Source organism: Tiliqua scincoides, chromosome 1 (assembly GCF_035046505.1).
Source record: "Tiliqua scincoides isolate rTilSci1 chromosome 1, rTilSci1.hap2, whole genome shotgun sequence".
Taxonomy (NCBI): Eukaryota; Metazoa; Chordata; class Lepidosauria; order Squamata; family Scincidae; genus Tiliqua; species Tiliqua scincoides.
In genome coordinates, this window is record NC_089821.1 from 179,382,176 (window position 1) to 179,397,947 (window position 15,772).

At 42.7% G+C, this 15,772-nt stretch overlaps 1 protein-coding gene across 1 annotated transcript in view; it reads right to left on the reverse strand.

The window, feature by feature from the left end:
• IMPG1 (interphotoreceptor matrix proteoglycan 1) overlaps nucleotides 1–15,772 on the reverse strand; it is a 92,601-nt gene that overhangs the window by 3,657 nt on the left and 73,172 nt on the right. The window contains exons 15-17 of the mRNA XM_066622708.1: nucleotides 6,222–6,432; nucleotides 4,722–4,889; nucleotides 4,448–4,629 (exon numbers count right to left, since the gene is read on the reverse strand). Of these exons, the coding sequence (XP_066478805.1) occupies nucleotides 4,448–4,629; nucleotides 4,722–4,889; nucleotides 6,222–6,432 (561 nt within the window). The remainder of the gene's footprint in view (nucleotides 1–4,447; nucleotides 4,630–4,721; nucleotides 4,890–6,221; nucleotides 6,433–15,772) is intronic.

A 15,772-nucleotide genomic window follows, 5' to 3' on the forward strand; every position in this document is an offset into this window, starting at 1 on the left:
TTTCACCTAGAGCAGAAATGCACTTGATAATTAAAGTTTGTTTATAATAAGTGTCTGTTGAGGCTAAGTGCTAGTAAAATACTGCATCTGCCTATATAAATCATTGAGCTCTTAAGTATATCTACTTTAAAAATAATTGGCTTTGGACATTTTGGGTGAGGAAGCACATACAAGTTGTGCTTTCTCTGATGTTAATCCTTAAAAACAGCTGATGCTGATCCTATGCCTCTCTCCCATATAGGGTGGCTATGTCCACTGTGACTGTCTCCCCCATTTGCTTCAGCCATCTGAAGCATGCTTGCTTTCACTGTAAGTAAGAGTTGTCTGATGAGTGTCACCAGATTGTACAATATTTAATGCCTAGTGAAACTTGCAGAAAAGACAAATGATTCAGTTTAGACAAAAGACTCAACACAGACATGTAGATTAAAAAAACACCTAAGTCTGCCTGCAATTGGTAGTTGAGAAGTCACATACTGCAACTTGAATAAAAACGTGATAGTAATTCAGGGTCTGTATACTGTGCAAATTGTTTGTATAAATCATTGCTACTATATAATTGCAAGTGCATCCTTTTTTACATACAGCCTAAAAATCCCAAGCTGCTTCTCAAGAGTGCTTTAGAAAAAACTGCATCCAAGTTGTTCTATATAGAACTGCTCATTGTTTCACTGACAATTTGCTGTGAGAGATGCAAACTTGTAGCCAGAACATTGGTGACAACACTTGAGCTAAAAACCGACAAGCAGCTGTTGTGCTAAGCATTGTCCAAACCCTATTAAAAGTCTTGCATAACATCTGTGTGATTTTTTTCCGGCACTGGCACAATCACTTCTACCACATCACTTGACTAGTGGCCCAGTGCTTCATATGTGTCAGCCCCTTTACTGTCCTTCGTTTGGGGATAGTAACATTTTCAACGTAGGCTTCAGCATCCAGACCTAGACTTGAAAATAGCAAGACGTTTACATTTTGCACTGCATTCATGATCTGGATATTGTTTAGTTAAAAGAAAAGCTTCAGTTAAAACTGTTTGTCTCTTTATGGGGAAAATATTGGTAGCCTTCCAAAACCTTCATAGTTGCCTTCCTCCGCCAAGACTCCACTCACTTTGGAGAGTGAACTTGAATAGCAGGAGAGGTCCTCTTGCAGAAAACCTGTGGATAGTTTTTATCCATCAAAGTACATTGGGGGGGGGGAGGACGTGGGAAGCATTTAATCAACATTTATAAAAAAGCCATTTAGAAATCCCTCTAAGCACTTTGCAGTAATGTCTGAAGTGAATGCTCCATGCTTCAGGTCTCTGAAAATTATTCAGACTTTTGCTATATTTGAAGAGAGCCAATTCAGAGTTCACAGTATATAATACAGTGTGAGAAACTAAATATAGATGGAAACATTATAAATGTATTGGACTCTTTTGAAAAGTGGAGGGGTTAGACTGAGAAATGATATGCATGGGTAGCCCACTCCTAATCTGCAGCAGAACAGCCAGGCTACAGTGGCCTGTGCTATAGCCAATGCAGGTTAGGTGCAGGCCAGAGATCACCTCAGGGTAAAGGAATATTTCCCCCCTTACCCTGTGTCAAATCCCAGCCTTCCCCATGGGGTTGCTCTAATCCAGGGGTGCCCAAACCCCGGCCCGGGGGCCACTTGCGGCCCTCGAGGCCTCCCAATGCGGCCCTCAGGGAGCCCCCAGTCTCCAGTGAGCCTCTGGCCCTCCGGAGATTTGTTGAAACCTGCACTGGCCCAACACAACTTCTCTCAGCGTGAGGGCGACTGTTTGACCTCTCGTGTGAGCTGTGTGATGAGAGCTCCCTTCACTGCTTGCTCTTTCACATCCGTGACACAGCAGTGGCAGCAAAGGCCAGCCTTGCTTTGTACAAGGCCTTTTATAGGCCTTGAGCTATTGCAAGACCTTCATTCATTCATACACGTTCATCTTTAATATATTCATTTATGTAAACTTATGTAAATTTATTCAAATTTTAAATGTAAATTAATTCTTTTTTTCCCCCGGCCCCCGACACAGTGTCAGAGAGCTGATGTGGCCCTCCTGCCAAAAACTTTGGACACCCCTGCTCTAATCTGTGCCAGCTATTCAAGCGGCCCTTGTAAGGCTGCAAGGCCCAGGAGTGGGGGCTAGGATCCAGTACACACTGTTGCTGCTGGCCTAATTCTCCCCTATTCTGCCCTCTCCCTCCCTGAAATGCCCCCACCCACCTCCAGAACATCCTCCCACCACCCTCTCCTACCCTTTGTCCCATCTTACCCCCAGCCGGACATTGCAGGGCCTGGATCGGGCCCTCCTGAGCCAACATGGGCCTCCATGCCTGCCCAGCCAAATTCCAAGTTGGCACAATTGTGCCTTATAGCACATTTGTGACATTTGGGAACTGGCACAGGGGCCTGCACTGGCTCAAAGCAGCCTTTGAATTGTGCCCTACATGGAAAACATTACACATCTGAAATTTAAATAGGCCTATATATATATATATAGAGAGAGAGATAAGTGTAAGTGTGGGTAGGATTACAGCCTAGGATTATTAAAAATTTTCCTGCTTGGTAGTGTCACTTCTGGTCATGACATCACTTCCGGTGCATCCTGATAGATTCTATTTCTAAAAAGTAGGAAAAAGTAGGTCTAAAAAGTAGGTGCTAAAAGTGTGAGAACCATTGCTCTAATAGCACCGGGACCCACTTTTTAGAAATAGAATCTATCAGGATGCACCGGAAGTGACACTACCAAGCAGGAAAATTTTTAATAATCCTAGGCTGTAATCCTACCCACACTTACACCTCTCTCTCTCTAGGCCTATTTAAAGTTCAGATGTGTAATATTTTCCCAAATGCAGTCACATACCATGGCAGCATTGACTATTTAAAAAAATACTGAAAAGAATGGGGACCCACCTAGTGGGTCCCAACCCACAGTTTGAGAAACATTAAAGTGTAGAGGAAAGAGAGCACCCTCAGATCCTTCAGCCTACCCTTACAGCAAAAGGCAACAAGGTTGGCTTAAACGTTTTTTGTGCTGGGGAACAATTTCTTTCAGCCAGGCCTACCTTGAGACAGGGAAGCATGTTTAAATCCTGTTCTCCAGACACATTTCTACAGGGGCCAACACTTGTTCCACGAATGAGAGGAGAATGCTGGAGGGAAACCTTTTTCAAAAGGTTATTTGCTCTCTCCCCCCCCCCCCGGGGCCTGGGAACATTGCAGTTATTTTTGTGGTGGTAGTAGCAGACAGTGGCTTGGCTTACAATCTCCATATCTGATACTGCTGTACAATCAGGGGCATTTGAAGCTTTCTTACTTGGTAGACCTACCTACCTACCCATGGTGCAGTCCTGCACCCCCAACTTCTTATGTTCCAATGGCATGGAGGCCGAGCAGTATTGGGGGAATCAGTTTGGATACAAAAAGTCTGGGACATAATCTACCAGTAAGGTCTAGGGCATAACTTGGAGGACCTACCTGGAATGGTGTACTAGAAAATATAAGGTTCCAGGTTGTAAGGTTGTGAAGTTTATGCTAGAGTTTCCACAGGAGGGCATCAACAGGGGCTTTTGCATGGGCACCCTGAAATGCTAGGTGGCAGCACTTGACAGCATCCTGTGATGCAAGAACATATCTGTTCAAATTGTATGCGCAAGAAACAGGACCCATGGGCAGCTTTATTAGCATCACACCTTCCAGGAACCTATGTTGGATCCTAAACAGGGTTCTGACTGTCTGCCCTCCAGGAGCATTCCTAAGGAACTTTGCTTTGCAAATGACATTTCTAGTCATACTTCAATTAGGAGAGGAGGAGATTGTGTAAATTTACTGGTCCTAGGCCATTTAGGGCTTTGAATATAGTAAACCACAACTTCAACGGTGCTATGAAATAGACTACAAGCCAGCGAAGCTGCTATAAAATGAGTCACATATTCCGAAAGCTAAATGGCTTCAGCTATTTCTCTTAACCTTCAAATGTTCTGTAATGCAAAACTAGGAGAGACTTCTAACCACTATCAAGAGCACATATGACTACTTAAATAATAATTGCAAACCTTTATGTCCACTGGCTGCTGCCGGGAATCCAGGGCTTCAGATACTAACTTATTGTTCTTTGTTTTGCATCTGGTGGTCTGCAATAGAAAGCAAAGATAAACATTTTTCCTGCTTGCTACATACATGTGCTACAAGAGCCATAGAACAGAATGGACATATTGTGGAGAAGCAATGCCAGATGAGCTTTGCTAACTGAACATTCTGATGTGAAGCCACTGCAGAGATGAATTTTATCAGATTATTAGTGACAGCAGATATTAGTACTTTTAGTCCTGGGACACTGGTGAAATGGCTGATAGTTGTGAAGTGTGTTAATAAGTGTGATGTTACAAGTCAGAGAAGACATGCTTTTTTTAAAAAGAGGAACGTGGAATATTTGCATGCATTTTACCTCCATGCTCTGTTGTGCTTTCATGTTTGTGTAATGTTCCTTTATCACTGCTCTCTGAAGAACTGACACAACCACTTACACTACATGGCCCATGGCATAAACCAGTGATAGGTTCATCGTGATCAAAGGCAGGATTAATTCTTACAGCATTCTCTGTGTTGCATAGATTGAGAGGAGGACCTCTAGAAGGCAGAAGATGTTTATGGTAAGACTTGGCAGTTTTAAAAGGCCAGAATGTTGAGGAAAAAAAAAAATTAAGGGTTGAGCTGCTTACTCCAAATTAGGCCTGTGTTTGCATTTTCTTCGTAACTTAATTATTAAAGTGATGAGGAGAAAAATGAGGCACAATGAGCCAAGCATCACAGCTTTGGACATGATGGATCGTGGAGGCAAAGGAGTGTATTTGGCACAACGCTCTCCTCTGTTTCTACGTACTGGGCATCTAAAATGTGGAGGGAGACGGAAGCAAAGCAGCACATGTCAAATAAAAATCAAGAGTAACAAAACCTTGAACAACCCCACTAGTAATCATGATTGGCTTTCAAGTACAAGGGAATTTCCTGGTGAATTTCATCATTACTTTTGTTTATGAAGCAGTATGATAACAAATGGGAGGAAATCTCTTGATAGCAATGCTGATAAATATTAAACAACTTGACAATAATGTTTCTTTTCCCCAGAGGAGAAGTCAGTCAGGCAACTGAAATTCACATGGAACTCTTGAGGGCATGATAATTTCATGCTTAGTGTTTCACTAGGAAGGCACAAAGGAGTGAGCTCACATAGGAGACACGGGACAATTGTCTTTGTGACATTGTTCTTGAGCTCATGTTTTGCACAGGAAAAGCTAAGAACAGATGCACTTGTGATGACGACTGTGACAGTCCTTTTTGGAGCTACGTGATAACAGAATTCACACATCTAACTCTGCATTAATGGCTATTTTAACAAATACGCTCTTAGCATTAATGTTCCTCAGGTTTACTTCTACAGTGTCCTATATATGAAGACTGGACAGACCTCCATGGTGGAGTCCCAGCTACTGACTACAAAACAGAGTACGTTTTACTCAACAGCCGACATCCACTCTGAACTTAGGGAACGCCCTACATGGAGAAAAGCTATCTTTCTCGCAAGTGGTTAAGCAGCGTCCATCTTGAAGTCTTACATTATTGGAGCCCCCCTCTCCCCCCACCCTCTCTCTTCCCCCCCTCTCTCTGTGGGGATTATCTAGTTAATTATATTTATAAGAGATTATATTCATTTATAAGAAATTTATTAAGTATAATGTTGTTCTGGGTTTTTGGACTTGGCTTCTCCACCCTCGCCAGCTGAGATGACTGAAGGACCAACAGTTCACTTCCAATACACGATGTGACAAATGATGAACTTTTTTTTTCTTATGTGTTCTTAAACCTAAGCAAAATTTCTGATCTACCATGTGGCTTATATGCAATATTCAAAACATGATGGGTTGCCCAAGTGCATGCAAAACAACAAGAGTTGATTAATGCCTCTTCTGCCTTTTCTGGTTGGGTTGCATCAGGTGCATTCTGTCCCATAGCTAATATTAGGATGATAAAAGTCTACAATCCAACATAAACACAAGTCCTTGGTTTTATACATATGCACCCAACATAGGGCCATCTAGCCCCAAACAGTGGCCATAGTACTATATCAGCTGATGTTGCTTGGGTGTTGCAACAGATTCAATAGTATCTGTCAATTTCTACAGTGGCTGAGTCAAATTCTTGTTTAAAACAGTTTTACCTACCTACAGACTGCTCCTCTTCCTGGAACTAATTCACATTTGCCCCCATTAACACAAAGGTGTGGCTCAATCTCACACAGACTACGGCAGGGCAAACCATCTTTTCTTACATAACCAGGCTTACAAAGACAGTCAGCCTCTTTTGTCCATTCGTTCTGTATGCACTGGGAAAATTCATCACATGCCATGAATTTGCAAGGGTCCGCTTGGTCAGCTGCAACAGAAGGGAGAAATATTTTAAATGGATTCATTGATGTAGTTCCACCAAGTACTTGGCATAAATCTACAGGGACTGTAAGAGCAAAAGAAAGTCACCCAGCAACATACCAGCACCACCGTATCCATTATTAAAGAATGTCTTAGAAGAAACAAGATCTGTTCATTTTGCTTTCATACACTGCAGTGAACTGTTTTTGGTGAAATCCGGCTCTTTCCACCCATTCCACTTTCCTACTTGTGACTGAAGTGTGTTTACTTTGGGATGAACAAAGGGTATGTCTGCACATTACAAAGACTGTGGGCTGCCATTTCTATGGCACCTTCATGTCTAGTTTGTCCCACTATAACACAAAGGATAACTCACTCCATGACCTGATGTCATTACAAAGTGCATGTTCCTGCAAAGTGGTGGTCAGTGGTGTAGTGGTAAATTTGGAAGCACAGGAGCTTGCCATGACAAACATATGCCACAGCCACACCCCACAACACAAAATCAACTTTACATTTCTTCATTAGAGAAATGTTTACATCTCCTGCCACTTATTTTTAATCTGAAAATAGTTATATTTCATTTATAAATCTAGCTCATTTCGTACCAAACTACTGGAATCTGATACAATAGCTTTAACACAAACATGTAAAAACTGAAAATTAGAAAAAATATCACGGATAACTATAAAAAGTGTATTTGAGTGCTAGCCCATGCATGTTTACTCAGACGTAAGTCCTACGGTATTCAGTAGGATCTACTCCTGAGTAAATACGCACAGAATTGTAGCCTTATGAAACACGAGCTATATACAATACTGTCTTTTAGGCAGCCCTTGGGGAAGATAATGTGTTGATGGAAAAGATAATGGGACGATGATAGAAGTTAATATATACACCTAGGCAAATTTCTCAGTCTGCCTTCTGCTAAGCCTGATGCTTCTTGGCTAAGGTCCTTTGAACAATATTTCAAAGGCAGCACCTGAGCACTCTTGCTGATGATATCACTGTAGAAGAGTCATTGCTCCACTCACCCCTGACTACACTACTGCTAGTGTTCAAATGCTTATGAGATGGGGAAGCAGAGTAACTGAGCAAGCTGCAATGGAGAAGAAGCAATTCAATGCAAGTTTGGCAGCACCTTCACATTCTGTGTTATGTGTAGATCCACTTCAACCCTAGCTAAGCCAAAAGTAAAGGCCATGTCTAATGAACATGATGGGTGGCATTTGTTTAAAGGGGATTGGACAGATTGCTGGAAGAAAGTTCAACACAGGTTACAAACCTCCTGATTTTAGAAGTTGGCAACCTCAGAATGCCAGATGCAAGGGGGTGGCAACTCGTTGTCTTGAGTGTTTCCTGAGGTATCTGGTGGGCTACTGTGAGATACAGGAACCTGAACTAGATGGACCTTTGGCCTGATCCAGCGGGGCTCTTATGTTCTTAGCATGCAATAAGGTTTTGTTGCTTTCCCCCCATCATTCAAAATAAAAACAATCCTACTGATTTCAGCATGTTAGTTTCATCTTATTCTTATTGTCATCCTAGTAATCAGGTTCTTGAATACATTTGGCTGCCATGTTTGAGTGTAATTTGAACTCAAGGATTCTTGTTAGTACTGCCAATATGTCTATACAATTTTAAAAACCACAGCGCTTGAAAGGAAATGGTAAACATGCAAAATGATATCTTGACACAACATTCAAAGCCCAGAAAAGCGATTAGTTTATCATGCTGTAATGCCATTTAGGTGTTGCAATGGATGCCATGCTATTTGTCAAATTCTAGTGGTATATTATTATAGGGTAAAATTCACGTTTGCTGTATTTTACATACTAACCGACAGCTCCATGCCCTGGAACTAATTCACATCTGCCAGCACATGTGTAAAGGACAAATGGCAATGCATTAATAAAAGGGAATCAAATGCTGAGATGAAGGAATAAACAGCTTGATATCAGTAGCATTTCCATGAAATTAAAAGTGTTGCAGTGAATTATAAATGAAATCAAGTTTTAAAAAACAATGGAACACAACAGCGCTGGGGCATTTTAGGTTGCCTTCCAAAATTCATCAAGCAATACTGGAACTGTGTTCAGCATTGGCAAGATGGTATCTAGGCTGCTTTCTTTAATTCTGGGCACCCCCTGTGGAAGAATCTCAGAACACTGGAATGGATTCTATAGAGTACTACAAAGCAAATAAGATGAGGAACCCCTGAAGTAACTAAGCATGCTTGGCCAGGAGTTACAAATATTCAAGTGGAAGCAGGGACACATGTCCAAAAGAAAAAGGAGACTAACAACTTGATCTCATTGAAGACAGGACAAGGGGCAACATGTTCAACTATGTAGCGATTGACCTACTTATGGTGGTCCTTTATGGGATTTGTATTCTATCAAAGAGCTCCAGATTATAAGTTTTATCAGGCCCTAATAAGCTCTCTGGTATTAGTGAAGGTGGTAAAAGCCTTTCCTGTCTTTTCTTTTTAGGCATTTCCAGAGCAGGTATGCTCACACACTGGGGTGAAGTGGTTACTTTAGGTAAGAGGCAAGTGGGTGCAGGAAATCGTGTGATATGGGTAGTGCTGGATCTTGGACCCAGGTGGTAAGAGCACTAGCACCTGCTGCCTCGACTCTTAGAAAGGGGAAGATCGCAGTGGCTGCTCTGGGGCTGGAGGATGGAAGGAGACTGGGGCGTGTGCATGCAACGTGGACTGCATATGGCCCAAACAAGGGTGGTGACAAAAGGATGCACAATTTCACATGCGGCTGAGGCCAGGTCTACGTGATAGCAGGGTTATAGTGTTAGGTCAAGGGATAGCCCATTGAGAATTTTCCTAACTTTATGAATTCCTTATTCTGGCAACAAGTTTCTTTGACACCCACACTTTTCCCTGAAACAGCCTGATACCCACATAGCTTTATGTCTCACATGGTCGCTTTCTTGTTTGTCTTTCTCCAAATGTTTAAGGTTCAATATGCATCTGTCTCTCTTAATTTTTCCAAAGTCTCAGTGATAACCTTTGATTTCATATCTATCTCCCAGGGTTTTTTCTTCTTTTCTTTTTAAAGAAGGGACTAGTATCTAGTAGAATCCTTTAGGACAGGGGTGTCAAACTTGTTTCATACAGTGGGCCAAAGTTAGCATCTATTGCTGAGGGTCCAAAGTGATTCATTAAGTAGTAAGTGATATCATTAAGCAGATGAAAAAGCAGTTTGTTCTCACCTAGTAACTCATTATCATTCTGCAAATGACAGAAGAGAAAATTAGCAAACCTTGCTGATATTTTCAAGATATGGGAGAGACCAATTATCATGTGACCACTCCACTAATTTTTTTCCACTTTGGTGCACAGCAGTTAACAACCTGAGGACTGCATAACCACTGTCATCTTCAAATGGGTAATGGGCAGTCTGATTTAATAATAATGACTATGACACATAGTCACCAATGACACATCCACCAATCCTTCCTTGACCAGCACTCACCCTCTAACACTGCTTCCCTCGGTCACCACACCCAAGCCCTAAGTTACTGAATTCCTTAGAAGCATCACTTCTATCAGTGATCTTCACATCTTGCCTGGTTTCTCTTTAGCAAGCTCAAGCACGCTCAAGGAAATCTTTCAGTTCCTTTTACAATTATCACAAGCCAAATTATACCTTGTGCTGGTAAAGGAGTTTCCACAGGTCTGATAAGGTCCAGGCGCCTTATGTTTGGCACCCCTGCTTTAAGAACTGTAACTGGTTTAAGCAAGGGCAGGCAACCTATGGCCCATGAGTCTGATCCAGCCCACCACCCAAAATCATCCAGCCCATAGTCCCAAAAAGATTTATCCACCTGGCCTGTGGTGGTGCTGAAAAAGCATTCAGGTTTGTAATTCTGTCTCTGTAAAGTTTACAGTGTAAGCAAACCAAGGGCAGAAGTTTCCTCTGAGTGCCATTCTCTGTCTGGGCATGCATCTCTTTGTGCCTTGCCCATCTTTCTGGTAAGCTCTATGGCCTAATTGGGAGGTTTGCACATGTGAAACACACATGCATTTTTACTATTAGTACTATTTTTACTATTGACAGACCTGATGTCTGGCCCCTAGGCAGATGAAGGTTGCCAACCCATGGGCCTAAGGAATGCTTGTATGTCTATCTCACATTTGTGCAGCAGCTTCTCTGAGGCTCCTGACTGGGGTGGAAACTGTGCTTCCTGTTTCCCAGAAGCACAGTTTATAGTGCCAGGGAACCTCACAGAGGTTTCCCTGGTGTGTGAGGAGGTCACGTGAGGCTCCGTGAGCCTCTGGTGAGTAGGGGGGCAGATTTCTCCCGGGGGGGGCGGTGATAGCCTATGGGGGGCGCCATCACAGAGCTTTGCCCTGGGCGTGGGGCTGCGGAGGTCCACGGCTACACTCTCATTATTTAAATACATCTCATACTTTGTATTTCTGCTTGCAACACTGAAATAAAAACAATCTTAACATGGAAAAATACAATTTTGTAGAATTTTGAACTCAGTTTGTTCAGATAAACAGTAATCCTATTTTTTTCAAATAATATCTTACCACCCTACTCTTAAAACAGCTCAAACATTTGGGCCTCTTCAGCCTAGAAAAAAGGCGCCTGAGGGGGGACATGACTGAGACATACAAAATTATGCACGGGAAGGATAAAGTGGATAGAGAGATGCTCTTTACACTCTCACGTAACACCAGAACCAGGGGACATCCACTAAAATTGAGTGTTGGGAGAGTTAGAACAAACAAAAGAAAATATTTCTTTACTCAGCATGTGGTTGGTCTGTGGAACTCCTTGCCGCAGGATGTGGTGATGGCATCTGGCCTAGATGCCTTTAAAAGGGAATTGGACAAGTTTCTGGAGGAAAAATCCATTACGGGGTACAAGCCATGATGTGCATGTGCAACCTCCTGATTTTAGAAATGGGTTATGTCAGAATGCCAGATGCAAGGGAGGGCACCAGGATGAGGTCTCTTGTTATCTGGTGTGCTCCCTGGGGCATTTGGTGGGCCGCTGCGAGATACAGGAAGCTGGACTAGATGGGCCTATGGCCTGATCCAGTGGGGCTGTACTTATGTTCTTATGACAGCGTGCAGTGGCTGCTTCCTTCAGACAGAGAAGTAGAGGGTAAACCAGCATAAGCTATTACTGCACAGCCACCCCCCCCCTTTTATTATTTGCAAGCTAGGAAAGGAAGGGTGAGGAGGAAACCAAACGAAATGACAATGAAAAAGGACATACAATGAGGTCTATTGCCAGCAAATGTGTATGAATGAAGAGCAAAGAGGCTGAAACAGAGAGGCAACAGCAGCAGCAAGTCTCCTCACCTCTCAGCCTGCAATCAATGCACACACTTGCATAAATGGTTTCCCCAAAATGCAAAACTCTCTTTTACATATCCATCTTAGACCCAATCCCTCCCAACTCCCTTAGACCCAAATCTCTGCCCCCCTTTTCTCTTCATTGCTAATCAGTTCATTTCCTCCTGATTTTGAAAATTTTGCCACTTTCCTTGTTTTCTCGACTTCCTTTTCTCTTGTTTATTTAGCTATTATTCAACACCCTTCCCTGGAAGTTAGGGTTAACTGGAACTGGGTACAGCTTCAGAATCTCTTTCTGGATGCCAGTTCCTCACTACTGAGTGGTGAGTGACCAGCAGTAACTGAGTAACTAGCAGGCACTTACTGGAGGAAGGTCTCACATGTCAGAAGCTAGGAATCCCAGCTTTCTGTGGTAAGCTTCCAATAGGAAACTGGGCTGGAGTGAGATCAAAATGCCTCAGCAAGACTCCTGTCACTGGTGCATTTAGAGCTTCCTCTCACCCTTCCCCAATGATGGGCTCTAATATCTGAGTCACTTTTATATTTTGTAAACAATTTTGTGCACTTATACCAGTTTTATGGGCCCTGACTTTTCCCTACGTCTAGCAGTCTGTTCACATGGCAAGGCCAAACCCATGCGCTATAGCCCTTGTTCGCATTCTATTTTCTCTAAATCCCAGCAAACACTCCAATGCAGTTCAGCTTACATGGAAAGCTGCTACACTGTTATCTGTTTTCACTTACTGAGGTAGTGGATAAACACCTTTGATCACTTTGAATCCTCTCCAGTCAGTAATTTTGCCTAGTCAGAGTAGTTTACCATCTCTATTGGTGAACAAGCCCCAAGACTTTCTGATTTTTCGTCTTCATTCTGATTTCAAGTAGGTCTATTTGATGTCCTATAGTTCATAACTATTTTTGGCCAAAGCTTTATTGAAATGACCATGGCTGTAAGGGATAACAAAAGTGTCTACTGAATGCCATTGGTTGATAACAGTCAGCTAATAATTTTTGTAGGTTTTTAACAACAGCACTCCTTCCACTGGATGGCCCTCATTTATTAGAAATTAATAACTGAAATTTGGACTGGAAGCATTTTGAACTGAGAAGCTATTTAGGAAAGATACCTGTGGCTATGAAAGAGGTTTGCAAACCTTTATAAGATTCCCTGGTTCAGTTTTATGTTGAATATGTGGTTAGGCTAAACATGCTTGTAGGATACGTTGCAAAATACCTAGGAGAGTGTTCACCATCTGGTAAAAATGTCTTGTAGCAGCTCACCACAGTGTTTCCATGTCACACGGTCATATTTTACTCTGTGCCTCACAACATGTAGAACACCGAGACAAAATATAAAACTAGTTTATCAGCTGTACAGCAAGTGAGAGAGTCCCTGTGAGAAGAAAAGTGCACACTTCTGATTTCAGGGATGGTGACACTGTTAATGAGGAGAGTGGGAAGGAAACCTGACAACGTAGGCAAGAAGGTAATGTGAGCTGGGCCTAGCATACATGTGAAAGGCAGAGCACAAACTACGTGCAGGCTTCTTGTAGTAGCAAAGAAGCAGTTCAGCCTTATAGTTAACCCTTAAGTTTCCATAGTAGTAGTGGTAGGCAATCTGCTAAATGTACCCAGTGTGGACACCCAGCGTGCATGCATGGCAGGCACCGTAGTTCCATACTTAGTGAGTGCCACAGCTAGAGGCCCACCTGCAAGCATGTGTATATATCAACAAATATGTAGAAAAGCAGTTCTTTTAACAGTTCGCTCAGGATTCTTGGCTGTGCTATTGTGCTTACCAAGCTGGGTAGATGCAGACACAAGCCATTCTGACTTTACTGTTTGTCTTGTCTTTTTCAGAATTTTCTGAAGCTTAAAAGCTCACATTTTAAATCAACAAATTTTGTTCCACTAAGCAAAAGGGCACCTTTTAGAACCCAGGCAGTATATTTCATTCAGTGCAACATCACATTTCTAAACTGGAGAAGTCTAACTCAAAGGGCCTTTCAGGACCGTTGTCAAGACAACATGATGTTGACAATACCAACAGATTCATGACACTGCCATGTCAACACTTCTGGCAATTTCTTTCAGCCGAACATAAACATGGTGCCAAGGCACTGTTGATCTGTGGAAGGTTGTTAACGGGAGTTTATGAATAACTATAGGTAAAAATCTTCAGGCATAACCCAAAACCATGAGCTTATCCTGGTTTGACAGTCTGGCTTCTTCGCAAGCTGGTTAAATCAAACTGCAATTTTCTATGTTCAAATGCAATGACGAATTATGGTTTTGTGTTAAAGTCAGATGTACATTTCCTTCCCTTGTGCACAAGCCCCAGGCTAGTGCTATTAATGATTTCATCTTAGTTTAGTATTACACCTGAACCTAGTCAATGTCTACAGTCACCGGTAGACAGTGAGACATGCAATTTCAACTCCTGTAGATTATGTTACTAAGGGCGAAATCCTAACCCCTTATGTCAGTGCTTTCCAGCACTGACATAAGAGCAATGCAGCTCTGCGGTAAGGGAACAAACATCCCCTTACTTTGAGGAGGCTCCGTGAGTGACACCCAATTGCAGGATGCAGCACACGCCCCATTGGCACCGGAAAAGCACCGACATAAGGGGTTAGGATTGCACCCTAAGTTGTCAAGGCATCTTTTGATATTTCTCATATTATGTTTCTTACTATACTAATATGAAAGATCATTCTGTTATCTAAGTCTGACTGCCAGTCTCTTTGCCTGTTCTTTACATTCAGAGTGCAGGCAATTTTTCAGCACTAAAAACACAAACACAACTCCCTGCTCCATTCAAGCAGATAATCTGTCTTTAAATATGTGCTTATTTTACAGCAGGGAGCTAGGTATCCCATTATGTCATGTTCCTGAAGTGTGAATCTCCAAAGGAAGGTGAACTCAGGAATGTTGGTGAACTACCTGTTTCTCTGGTTTGTGGAATGAAGGGGTCAAATGAACACTGTTAATGCTGCAGGGTGTCCTAGGTAAAGTGCATGATAAGACTAGATCATGCTAGCATAAGCTCTCTCCCTGACAAATATCCTAGGAATAGTTGCTGGTGTTTATACAGTGTCCTAAGTGGAGTTCATGAGTTTGGATTTAGGTCTGGTAGAGTCACAGCCTAATCCTAACCAGCACTGGTGCAGCTGGGCCGTGCGGCCCATGCTGTATTCAGTGCTGGCAAGCAGCAGGCTGGAGGTCTCCTCAAGGTGATATTGCTGGGCAAGTCCAAGTGGAGCCATGACAGGTTTACAAGGATAGAAGATGGCAGGACCTATGAGAGGTTGTAAAGGGATTAATTTGTACCTGGGGACCAAGGAGCCAAAGAAAGGAGCCCAGAAATTTCCTGGGATCTTATATTTTCTGATCTCACCTGAACTCTCTGACTGCATGGGATGCTGGGCATGCAGTGGCAGCTGGTGCCAGAAGCCATATCTGCTGGACCAAGGAATGCATACATGACTTTCCTTAATACAGTGTCAAATCTGAAACTGGCCTGCTACAATAGCTCTTTGCATAGTGGATCTGCTAAAAAGGAAGGGTGTATAGGAGCTCAGGGACACAGCTGCAGGACTACACTACTGTAGAAGTAAGTTTTGGTAAACACAGGACACTTTCCATTCTAGTGTGAGCCTGAATACAGTGATGCTAATTTTCTGCAATGGTTTTCTATATTTAAAAGATTTTAGAGAGACTTTAGGAGTATGTTTGGTTTCCTGTATTACTGTAACTAGCTGATGACTCTGTGCAGGCAGGCAGGCAGACCTGGGCTCCAAAGACTTTTCTGGCTGTTGCTACCCTCCCCCTGCTGTGTTTTGCTTTCTCCCCACCCCTGTTCTGCCCAACCCTCTTGTCACCCTTCCATGCTCTGTTTCACCTCTCCCCACACCTTTGGGAAAGGGCCCAAAAGAATGGTAACTCCTGATAAAATTTCTCTTGAAGGCCCTGGGAGATGGCACTTGCCACTCCCCTCTCAGGCCTGATCTGCTCCCAT